This window comes from Seriola lalandi, unplaced genomic scaffold (assembly GCF_002814215.2).
Source record: "Seriola lalandi dorsalis isolate HSWRI2012SDOR001 ecotype SW California unplaced genomic scaffold, Sedor1 jcf7180002054326, whole genome shotgun sequence".
NCBI lineage: Eukaryota > Metazoa > Chordata > Actinopteri > Carangiformes > Carangidae > Seriola > Seriola lalandi.
This window is the reverse complement of record NW_019524879.1, coordinates 2,015-14,328: the sequence shown is the minus strand read 5'-3', so window position 1 is coordinate 14,328 and position 12,314 is coordinate 2,015. Positions and strand designations below refer to the sequence as shown.

General features: G+C 36.7%; 1 protein-coding gene across 1 annotated transcript in view; it reads left to right on the top strand.

Moving 5' to 3' along the window:
* Positions 1 to 7,354, top strand: part of LOC111655605 (uronyl 2-sulfotransferase-like) — a 36,017-nt gene extending 28,663 nt beyond the window's left edge. The window contains exon 3 of the mRNA XM_023407075.2: positions 7,181 to 7,354. Coding sequence (XP_023262843.1) covers positions 7,181 to 7,354 — 174 coding nt within the window. The remainder of the gene's footprint in view (positions 1 to 7,180) is intronic.
* The last annotated feature ends 4,960 nt before the right edge of the window (positions 7,355 to 12,314 follow it).

Sequence of the window (12,314 nt, the reverse complement as noted above, 5' to 3'; positions counted from 1 at the left end):
GGAGAGAAGCCTTTTTGAGCTAAACTCTCCCCCGCCGGATTAGGCTGTGCTCTTGCCCCCCCCCACTCCCCCACTCTCCAAGACAATGAGGGATGTAGAGTCAGGGAGAGGGGCCTTTTTAGGCTGGCTCTCCCCCGCCGGATTAGGCTGTGCTCTACACCTCCCATACTCTCCAACACCACACCATGCAACTCACCTAAAACAAACAAACTCACCTAAACAGCCACAGACACACTACAAACCAATTCGATACAAGCAAACAATACAGGCCACCTCACCTGGACTAACCGCATGGTCTCAAAGAGGCTCACACAGGCCACACCCCCACTTAAAAAATTACCTTAATTTTTTATTTTATTTTTATTTTTTTCCAATTTTTTGTCCTGACTTCTGTGTCTCTGATGTGCTGCCCTGTGTTTCCAAGCCAGTTCAGTCCAGTCAGGATAAGGGTTAGGTCTGTGTGAAGGAGCTGCATCTAAATACCAGCTAGGTCTGGCTTCAGTGCTACAGTAACGCTCTGAACACAGTCTCTCTCTCACACTCACACTCACACACACAGACACACACACACACACACACACACACACACACACACACACACACACACACACACACACAGTGCTGACACAGGGGCCTTGTATTCATCCAGCTGCCATGTCTGCATGACTATCTCTCCTCTGTGCTCCCTCTTTCTCGCCCTGCCAACTGCTTTCTTCCTCCGTCTGCCCCTTGTTTATTATCTAGTTCTTTAATCCGTCACCGCCTCATTTTCACCTCATTCCTCACCTATTTAATCCACCTTGTCATCATTTTTTTACTCTTTTTCTATCTTGATGGACAGAGTTATCATTTTTTTCAACTTTACCCACAGCATTTAGTGCATAGCTGACCTGAGATTTAATCTAGTTGGGTTACAGGTTTGTTTGTGGCTGACATGAGCAGCTGTTTGGATTCAGTAAGGTCACATGTGGGCTTTGTTTGTGAGTTATGTGTTTACTTTGAAAAGCCTGTTCTGGCCACTAAGCCAAACTAGGCAGCCACAGAGCTTGTTTCATACAGATAACAGTGAAGGGTTATTTATATGAAGCAAACTGTGGAGACATTGTTGGAATTTTTTGTTGCTTTTATCTTTCAAGGGAAATCGTTATCTGAAACAAACCTTTATTATTCACCCACTGCGGAATCACAATGCCAATTTGCTGTATGCTATTCAGTCTCTAAATTGTATTCTGTAGGTGGGAAGCCAAGCTTTTAATATTATAGTGCTTTCTAAAATTTAATGGAAATTAGGGCTAATAAACCTAAATTGGTTTCCATTCCCTGTTGAGGATAAAGTTAAGAGTGTAGCAGCTTGACTGTGTCCTGAGGCAACTGATTCTGATGATATTTACATTATAATGCAAACACAGAAGCTCTGGAATTCATTTTGACATAGAAAAGTGGGATTTTAACGGAGGGGAAAAGTCTCCAAGAAGTTGAGGGGAGCGATAAAAATGAAGTCGCCTACAGGTTATTTCTTTAGCGTCTGAATTGTTGTTTAGTAATTAAAGAACAGTAGTATATGTCAAAAGCAGCCATTACCAAAGAGATGTACTCTATGTACTAAATCTGAGATGATAAAAATGTTGATTGATATATATATATATATATATATATATATATTTATTTATATATATCTGGATGGCCTTTTCCAAGGGCTCACAACAATAAGCTTTAGGCCATATACAATACTGGCTGCCTGACTGTAAGCCCCATTCAGAGTATTCCAGGTTGAATAAACAACTGCATGCTTTTTAGGTAAAATGAATGTACATTATTATTAAGAAACTAGAAGTCAACGTCAATTAAAGATTGGGCGATCAAGGACACAGAGCTCTTTTTTAGCAAAGATGCAAATACAAAATTACCAACCACTGATTTTAAGATGAGATAATGAATAAATGATACAGCAATTTACACACAATTTAATATTTATACTGTATATATGTATATTGAATAAAAGTATTATTGTGAAAAGCATGATAACAAATTGTGTTATAATGTGTTATTTTGGCAGATTTATAAAAATGTATTTAAAGGTGGAAAATGGCATTCAGTCAGTTTCAGATTTTGTTATTGTGGCTTTATTTTTTGGTTGAAGACGCCTGATTTCACCGTCCCCAAAGAGATAATTTGACATGAACTTCACGCTTATTTCTGAAACCCCATCACGTTCCCTAAGTTTGAAATCAATAAACTATTCTGTCTCTCCTGCCTTTCACGCTGGCTCTGCGACATGAAATTTGACTGCAGCTGTCTTTTGCAACCACAGTAGCTTCACAGGCTTTACTAACTACATACAGCCCCCATTTGCACAGACCAGACTGACAGTGATTATACATTAGCTGCTAACTCTGATTGATTCCATATCTGTCATCATCTCGTCTACCAGACGGATGATGCTGATGCCATGTCGGCGGCAAGCACTGCATCAGCCACATCTCTCATTATCTCTTTGTTGACATCCCACTGCAATGAGATAGATCCACAATTTCAGCAGAGGTTGCTCGCATTACAGCATGTGCGCGCAGAAGGCTGGGGATTCTGGTAAATGTAGGGAAAGATTAGAAATCGGGTTGAAAGCTCGACGTAAATGAGAGCGCATGGAAAAACCGCACAGCTCTCAGAATAGAGTTATGAGTCTTTATCTGTATGGAAGCATGACAAGAATGTCTGCATTTTTACACATGTGTAAAATCTGTAAATATCATTTTATAGAGCACATTTTCCAACATGTTTTTCCTAATTCCCTAATTGCACTAAATCCTTTATAGCCACCGTATAGTCTTTTTAACACACTAAAATTCCTATGGCAATGGCAAGAGATGTGTTTTTTTTTTTTAGAAGAAGCTGAAATGTTTTTGGGGAGTCTGTAATGAAATTAGTGGTGTTAGATAAGTCCAGCTGCTGTTGTGAGCTAATATTTTCCATATTTAATGAAATCCGAAGACAAAACCAAAGACATTTCCACTCTGACACACTCTAATGCACAAGCTAATGTTCATAAAAGCAAAAGCGTTTCGATCTCCATTTGTCATACACATATTACGTTTCTGCATTTTTACAAGTGCAAAACATTAGTGGTAGCACTGAGAAACTTGAGTTTCCCATTTCCTCTCAGCCAAAGAAAATCAATTCATCTTAATGACAAAGAAATACTTGGACACCACTACTTAGATCCTTCTCCGGGTCGGAGTGGAGATGAATGGATACATAATTAATAACAGGAAATGCTGAGAGTCTCCACTGTGCCTTGACTGAGATCTCCACTCAGCGTGGGATGAGCAGTTGACAGTGGAGAGCAATGAACCCAGACCAGGGCTTAGCTGAAACCAGCAGAGCGTTATTTGCCAAAGCAGTGTGCAGGTTAGTGGTGGCGCACTGGGTTTCAAGGAACTGCAGCAGGAAGACCAATGAGTGTGTGTGCGGTGCGGTGCGATGAAGTGGTCCTGATATGTGGCAAACCCTGGACATGTTCTCAAAACTTGCTGTTAGATGATTGAAGGTGGCAGTTAGCGTTAGAGTTCAGTTAATTCTCTGCAGAGACGGGTGGTCAGGCCACGAGACACAGACGATAATTCGTGCATGTTTATTGAACTCATGTCACATCTGAAAATGTCTAGAAACAGCGAGAGGCCTTTGGAGGTTTTAGTGTGAGTGTGTGTGGGCAGGCTACTCGAAAAGAATGCGAGAGGAGCGAAAGTAGGAGAGAGAGCGTGAGAGAGAGGAAAGGTGCAGGGCTACTCATCATCTCAAAGTCTGCTTGATATTGGCTCGAAAGCGTCAGACCTGTAAATACCACAACAACAGCCAGACTCTTGGGAGCAGGAACACCCAGATCAGACACAGAGGGAAGCGTTGTTACATAATAATTTGACTGGGGACCGACTATTGACAGAATCCCTCACTGGCAGACACTGCAAACCTTTCTCACAGCGAGCATCAGAAACCTAAGCTCTACAGAGTGGGAACAACAATAGCACATACTGAAAAGGTTGCCCTTTCAGTGCTGTCAATGCCGACGGGAGATTTGGACTCTTGACGGCATCTCTGATGTTTTTCTTGTATTATACAACACCAGGCCGTTAGAGGTCTGACACAGTCATTTGTCATCATATCAATGGGGGGTTGCTGTCCCGAAAAAACACTGCATGTATTTCATCTGCCTCATTATTGTGATAAGCTTAGAAGTCTGTAGTTACTTGGCAAACACTGAGGAATGTTGGACTGCTGTCCAAGAGAACCATCTCCTATCAGCTTGAGATATTTTCCCAAAACTGAGTGAAATTGCAACCACTGACCATTATTTTGTGTTTGTTTTTGGACACCACCAATTTTTATTCTATAAAATTACTTTGATCAATTAGAATATGAAACAATAAAGGAAAAAAAAAAAAAAAAAAAAGTGATGATGATGTTCCAGCAAATGACACAAGCTGTAGCACGCCTGTCAACAAAACTTGTACAAGCTTGTATAAGCACAGATTTCACCTGTGAATTGTTTTTCCCGTACACCCTTCTTCCTCCTGGGGCAAATGTACCTGTGCATGTTGTTTTCACATTGTGTCAAGCCAGTTCAATGTCTAATGACATCAAGTAAAACACTGTGATTCTGGGAAAAAACAAACAGGAAGTGGGATTGAGGGGAAATGTATGACAGTGATCAATCTGTCAGCAGATTGATATCCTCTTCCCTGCAGTTTGTCCTCCAAGTAGTTCCTCCTCCTCACTCTCTCTCTCTTACTTGCTCTCCATCCTGTTGTTACTTTCTCTTCGTCTTTCCACTGGATTCTGGCAAACATTCGGAGGAGGCCCTCTCTGTTTTTGCTGAGCCTGATCTTGGGTGGGACAGGCCAAAATCAGCCAGTGTGTGTGTGTGTGTGTGTGTGTGTGTGTTTGTGTGTGTGTGGCTATGTTAAACTGTGGTGTTGAAACTACAAAAAAAAAGGTCACTGAGATTAACTAAAGATGAGTAATAATTTCATCACAGCAGAGAGAGAAACAAGCAGGTGAGGGTGGAGATTTGTCCTGTAAAAGTCAGTGAGCCAGTCAGTCATTCAGTCACCTATAAAACTATCCAAATTGTACATAAACTAGCCACCTCATGAGCCAGTGAACTAGTTTATTCAGTCAGTCAGACTTGCTTCCAAACACGCTGTCTCTCAGATATCCAGAAACCCCCTGGGAAAAGTACAATCACCATTCCAGACTGGGAATGCCGACAAGAATTTATCACTGCCGCATTTTCCCCCATCTGATTTACAGGAAGTCTTCACTTGAAGAGTGGAGGGGAAAAGTTTTCAAGGCACCAACAGAAGTGATCTGTCTTTGTTTTTTGAGTTAGATCTCTATCATTTTCTAGAGAAATCTTCCAGATGTCTTTTAGGTAACCTGTCTTCCTCTCTCCCATTCTTCCTTTAATTCCTTTAACTGCCCCTTGTTTACTTACTTCCCTTGTTACTCTTGTTCTCGCTGCTAAATTTGCTTGGATAGCCTTCATTCTTAAGGGGCCACTTGTGTAAACCTCATGGGCCCTTAGGGATAATTGCCAAATTAGTGCATTCTTGAGTCTTATGTTGAATATTCATGTCAGCCCCAACTTCTTCCTTCCTACAGGCAGAGATTTACGGTAACAAATATGTTTTTACTCACTCACATCCACTTTATGTGAGGGTCTGAATCATGAGCTACTTGTTGAATTGATGACTCATGAGGGGTGTGTTTTTACTGTGTGTGTGTGTGTGTGTGTGTGTGATAAGACACAAAAGAGTTGCATCATTATCACTTTGCAGAGAAGTCAGCAGAGTCTCTGACTCAGAGTTCGGATTGGAAGAATAAGCATATGAGCAGAGAACATGAAAGTGTGCATGTCTGTGCTCAGTCTTTGTGTGTGTTTCATAGCAGGAAGGGAATATGTTGCAGCGTCAACTGAGTCTAGCTCCAGGGAGAGCAGATGTGAGAAAGGTCAAAGGTTGGAGAAAAAGTGGCAGTGACATTTTATGAATTTCTTCAGTTTTTGTCCTTGTTTTCTCATCTTTGTATCACTTTTCACACGTTGTCTTTTTTCCTTTACTGCCAAATTTGGTGTTCAAAGTAGTACTGCTGCCCAAAAATGTGCTATAACACAGATCGGTAACATTTATATAAAGACATCCAATTATACTTGTGAATACGTATATAATAATGTTATATAATATAGTATGTTCTTTAATTTCAGTGATAGTAATACAGAGTTAAAAAACCCGCCGGAGGCATTATGTTTCTGGGTTGTATTTTTAGCCATCCCATTCTCCACTGTGACCTCATGTCGGTCCCATTCTTGCATTCTTGTGAACGTGATAGCCCAGGATTGCCTTGAGGGAATGTCTTAAAAAATTTGGCACGATAGCTCACTTAACCTCAAGGATAAACTGATTAGATCAAGGTCAAGGTCACTGTGACCTCACAAAACACAGTTTTGGCCCTAACTCAAGAATTCAGGTGCTAATTATGATAAAAGACACTTAATACCTTTTATTAAATTCCTTCAAAATCTTCACTACATATATTATATAAATCTGGGCAGGCATGGATGTAAACTGTCTAAAAATATTAATATAATTAAATTAATTTAACTCAATTGAATTTAATTGAGTAAATTTAGTATATATATTAAATTTATTTAATTAAATCTAATTTGATTTAATTTAATAATATATATTTACATTAATGTAATGCAATATAATCAATTAGATGTAATCTAACTACTCTACCACATGGGCCTGAATACCCTGAGCAGCAGGTCGCCGATTCGACTCCTGACTGACCACACCATTTTTTAGCATGTCATTCCCCTACTTTCTTTCCCAACATTTCCTGTCTCACATTTGATTGATTTAATACAGATTAATTAATTTCATTCGATATAATAAAAGGTTTAATTAATTTATTGTGTAAATTCAGTTTAATTTAGAATGTTTAGTTGTCAATGTAATTTAGTTCACTACATTTAATCAAAAAATTAACGCCTTTTATTAAATTCCAGAGTCTGGACAGACATGATTGTAAACTGCAACTTGCAAAGAACCGAAGGCCAATAAATAAAAATAGTTCTTTATTTTTCTGTCCATCTTTATGTTTGTTTTCATGTGTGTGTTTATAGGTGCTCCCGTTCCCCAGCCAGGTGGTTTATAACCGCGTGGGGAAGTGTGGCAGCCGGACAGTGGTCATCTTACTGAGGTTACTGGCTGAGAAACACCAGTTCAACTTGGTCTCCTCTGACATCCACAATAAAACACGCCTCACAAAACATGAACAGGTAAGGTTAATGAGATGACTGGATGGATTTAAAGGTTTAATCAAGGTGGGAATAAGGTCTAATTTATGATCTTTTGTCATGTCATGTAAATGAATTAATAAATTTGCAGTTAATTCCATAGAAAACTCCCAACAGCAAAGTCCTCTTGTTTATTTTTATTTTATTTTAATTTCCTTGCCCACAGTTACAGCCTCTTTCATTATTTCAGATATTTTTATATGAGGGATTTAAAGCAGAAATGCATATCTGACAGTAATACTGGGCAGGCAACAGTAGATAGAGGAAAACCTAAAATCTGAAAATGAAAATATGTTTTCATACTTGGCAAAACAATCTCTATCAAGTTCCATTTAGTAGCTGTTCTGGAGCTTTTGAACACATCATACTTTGTTAATCAGATCATGGAGTTTGCCCAGATCCTGGAAATGTTTGGACCCCTGTGGGACCCAGTGGTCTTCAGATCCCACTTCTAAAGCCAGTGCTTTATACATTAATCATCTGTAAATAAATACTATAATAAAGTCCAGCCACGACCTAAATTCAGTTCATTCATTCTTTCATTTAAACACAGCAATTCAAAGCAGCTGACTGTTGTCAAATCCTTAGAGAAAGGTAACACTTATGTATGAGGGGAAAAAACTTAATTTATTTGTATTGTGCACTTAACTATGTGGTCACAGTGAACACAACAGCAGCAGGCGCTTATTCTGTGTTTGTTTTTTCATTCAGTGTGAAAAAAGTCTGAAGGATAGTGAAGCTGCTTTTATTATTTCTTGGAATATCTTGAGGACATGAGTGTTGGCTTTACAGAGGGAAAACTGCTTTCGTTTAAAAAACCGCAGACTTTTGAGACACTAAGAAGTGCTGGCCTGTGCCAGTGAGAATGCCAATGCAAATGCTAATGTGCATAAAGCATGTCTAAATGGCTCATTTTAGCAATTGAACACACATAATCTTTCTCTTCTTACTCTTTCCACTAAACACATAGATGTTTTATATTCATAACATAAACAAATAAATAATGCAAACTAATTATTTTCCAACTGCATTCATAAAGGATTCATTGGGCACCAAGGGCGTAGATTTGCATATGGACAGTAGGGACATGCCCCTACCAATATTTTGGGAGGACAGAATTGTCCCTACCAATATTTGAGTGAACTCATTCACACTAGCAGGAGTAAACATAAAATGCTGGATATATCAGTGTGTGGTGAATTTCTGTCAAAAAAACCAACGAAAATGTCACCATGAATCCTATGACTTTTTTTTTTTGTCTTACTATTTTATGATTTTTTATGCCTTGCAATACTATGGTGTTTTTATGCCTCGCTATACAAAAGAAAACTTTCATTATACTATACTATGTCTTTTTTATGGGGCGGCATGGTCATGCAGTGGTTAGAACCATTGTCCAACAGTGACAAGGTTCTAAGTTCAAACCCCCGGGCCTTTGGCCTTTCTGTGTGGAGTTTGACTGTTCTCCCTGAGCCTGCGTGCTTTCTTTCCAGTTACTCCAATCCAAAGACATGCACATTAGGTTAACTGGCGACTCTAATGCATTAACTTTTTATACCATACTATCCTATGGCATTTTTTATACTTTACTATACTATGACTTTTTTATGCCTTACTGTCCTACTGTGGTAGGGGTTAGAACTGTTGCCTCACACTGAGAAGGTTCTCATTTCGAAACATGCTCCTAGGGCCTTTCTGTGAAGAGATGGCATTTTCTCTCTGTGCCTGCATTGGTTCTCTCTGGATACTCCAACTTCCTTCTGCAATCCAAAGCCATGCTCATTAGGTTAATTAGCGACTGTAATGTCTGACTATACTGTGACATCTTTATACCTTTCTCTACTGTGACGTTTTAATGCCTGACTATCGTAAGGCCTTACTATAGTAAAGCATTAAAAGTCATAATATAGTAAGGCAGCCTATGACTTTATGCTTTACTACACTATGACATTTTTATGCCTTAATATACTACAACTTTTTATGCCTTACTATAGTATGGCTTTTTTTAAGCCTTACTATATTATGACGTTTTATGCCTCACTATACTGTCTTCATGGGGTGAAAGGTGGGTGCAGTGGTTAGAACTGTCGTCCCAAAGTGAGAAGGTTCTGAGTTCAAACCTCAGGCCTGGGCCATTTCTGTATGGAGGTTGTATGTTGTCTCTCTACCTGCGTGGCTACTGATGTTTTTATGCTTTGCTATACTATGAAGTTTTTATGCCTTACTATACTATGACTTTTGTATACCATCCTATATTATGACTTTTTATGCCTAACTATAAGGTGAAATTTTGTGCCTTACTACACTGCGACTTTCTTTGCCTAACTATGCTATGACTTTTTATGCGTTACTATACTATGAAGTTTTTATGCCTTTTAATGCCTTTTTATGCCGTACTTTACTATGACCTTTTTATGACTTTTTATGCCATACTATATTATGATGTTTTTATTATTTATTATGCCTTGCAATACTGTGACGTATTTATGACTTTTTATGCCTGACTATACTTTGACATATTTATGACTTTTTATGCCTCAGTATCGTATGACATTTTTATGCCATTTCAGCCTTATTATACTATGACGTTTTTTTGACTTTTTATGCCTTACTATACTATGATGTTTTTATGACTTTTTATGCCTTACTATACTATGACTTTTTATGCCTTACTATACTATGACTTTTCATGGCTTACTATACTATGATGTTTTTATGCCTTACTATAATATGACGTTTTTATGCCTTTTATGCCTTACTTTACTATGACGTTTTTATGCCTTAATATACTATGACATATTTATGCCTTTTTAGACCTGAGTATACTATGGCATTTATGTGACTTTTGTTGCCTAAATATGCTATTACCTTTTTGTAAGTTTTTATACCATACTATACTATGACATTTTTATGATTTTTTATGCCTTGCAATACTATGACATTTTTATGACTTTTCAGCCTTACTATACTATGACGTTTTTGTGAATTTTCATGCCTTACTATACTATGATGTTTTTATGCCTTACTATACTGTGACGTTTTCATGCCTTACTATCCTTTGACTTTTTTATGCCTTACTATTCTATGATGTTTTTATGATTTTTTATGCCTTGCAATACTATGATATTTTTATGATTTTTTATGCCTTGCAATACTATGATATTTTTATGCCTTTTATGCCTTACTTTATTATGACATTTTTATGACTTTTTATGCCTTACTATAATATGACGTTTTTATGATTTTTTATGCCTTGCAATACTATGACATTTTTATGACTTTTCAGCCTTACTAAACTATGACGTTTTGATGACTTTTTATGACTTACTAAACTATGACGTTTTTATGACTTACTATACTATGACTTTTTATGTCATACTATACTATGACTTTTTTTTATGACTTTTTATGCCTTACTATAATATGACGTTTTTATGATTTTTCATGCCTTACTATACTATGACGTTTTTATCCCTTACTGTACTGTAACTTTTTATGCATTATTATACTATAATTTTTTTATGACTTTTTATGACTTACTATACTATGATGTTTTTTTATGCCTTTTCGGCCTTACTATACTATGACGTTTTTATGACTTTTTATGCCTTACTATACTATGATATTTTTATTACTTTTTATGCCTTACTATACTATGACGTTTTAATGCCTTACTATACTACGACTTTTCATGCCTTTTATGCCTTACCATACTATGACGTTTTTATGCCTTTTTAGACCTGAGTATACTATGGCATTTACATGACTATGACGTTTTTATGATTTTTTATGCCTTGCAATACTGTGACATTTTTATGACTTTTCAGCCTTACTATACTATCACGTTTTTTGTCTTTTTATGCATTACTATGCTATGACGTTTTTATGACTTTTCATGCCTTACTATAATATGACGTTTTTATGCATTTTAGGCCTTACTTTATTTTGACATTTTTATGACTTTTTATGCCTTACTATACTATGACTTTTTATGCCTTACTATACTATGACTTTTGATGGCTTACTATACTATGATGTTTTTATGCCTTACTATAATATGACGTTTTTATGCCTTTTATGCATTACTATACTATGACGTTTTTATCCCTTACTGTACTGTAACTTTTTATGCATTATTATACTATAATTTTTTTATGACTTTTCATGCCTTATTATAATACGACGTTTTTATGATTTTTATGCCTAACTATACTATGATGTTTTTATCCCTTACTATACTGTGACTTTTTATGCCTTATTATACTATGACGTTTTTATGACTTTTTATGACTTACTTTACTATGACGTTTTTTATGACTTTTTATGCCTTACTATACTATGACCTTTTTATGCCTTACTATCCCATGATTTTTTACGCCTTAGTATGATATGACATTTTTATGCCTTTTCAGCCTTACTATACTATGTCGTTTTTATGACTTTTTTTGCTTACTATACTATGATATTTTTATCCCTTACTATACTGTGACTTTTTATGCATTATTATACTATGACGTTTTTTATGACTTTTTATGCCTTACTATACTATGACGTTTTTATGCCTTACTATACCATGATTTTTTACGCCTTAGTATCATATGGCATTTTTATGCCTTTTCAGCCATACTATACTATGACATTTTTATGCCTTACTATACTATGAAGTTTTTATGCCTTACTATACTATGAGGTTTTCATGATTTTTTGTGCCTTACTATACTATGATATTTTTATGACTTTTTATACCATGATTTACTATAATATAATGTTTTTTATGACATTTTATGCCTTACTATACTATGACGTTTTTATGCCTTACTATACCATGATTTTTTCAGCCTTAGTATCATATGACATTTTTATGCCTTTTCAGCCTTACTATACTATGACGTTTTTATGACTTTTTATGCCTTACTATACTGTGATATTTTTATGACTTTTTATGACTTACTATAATATG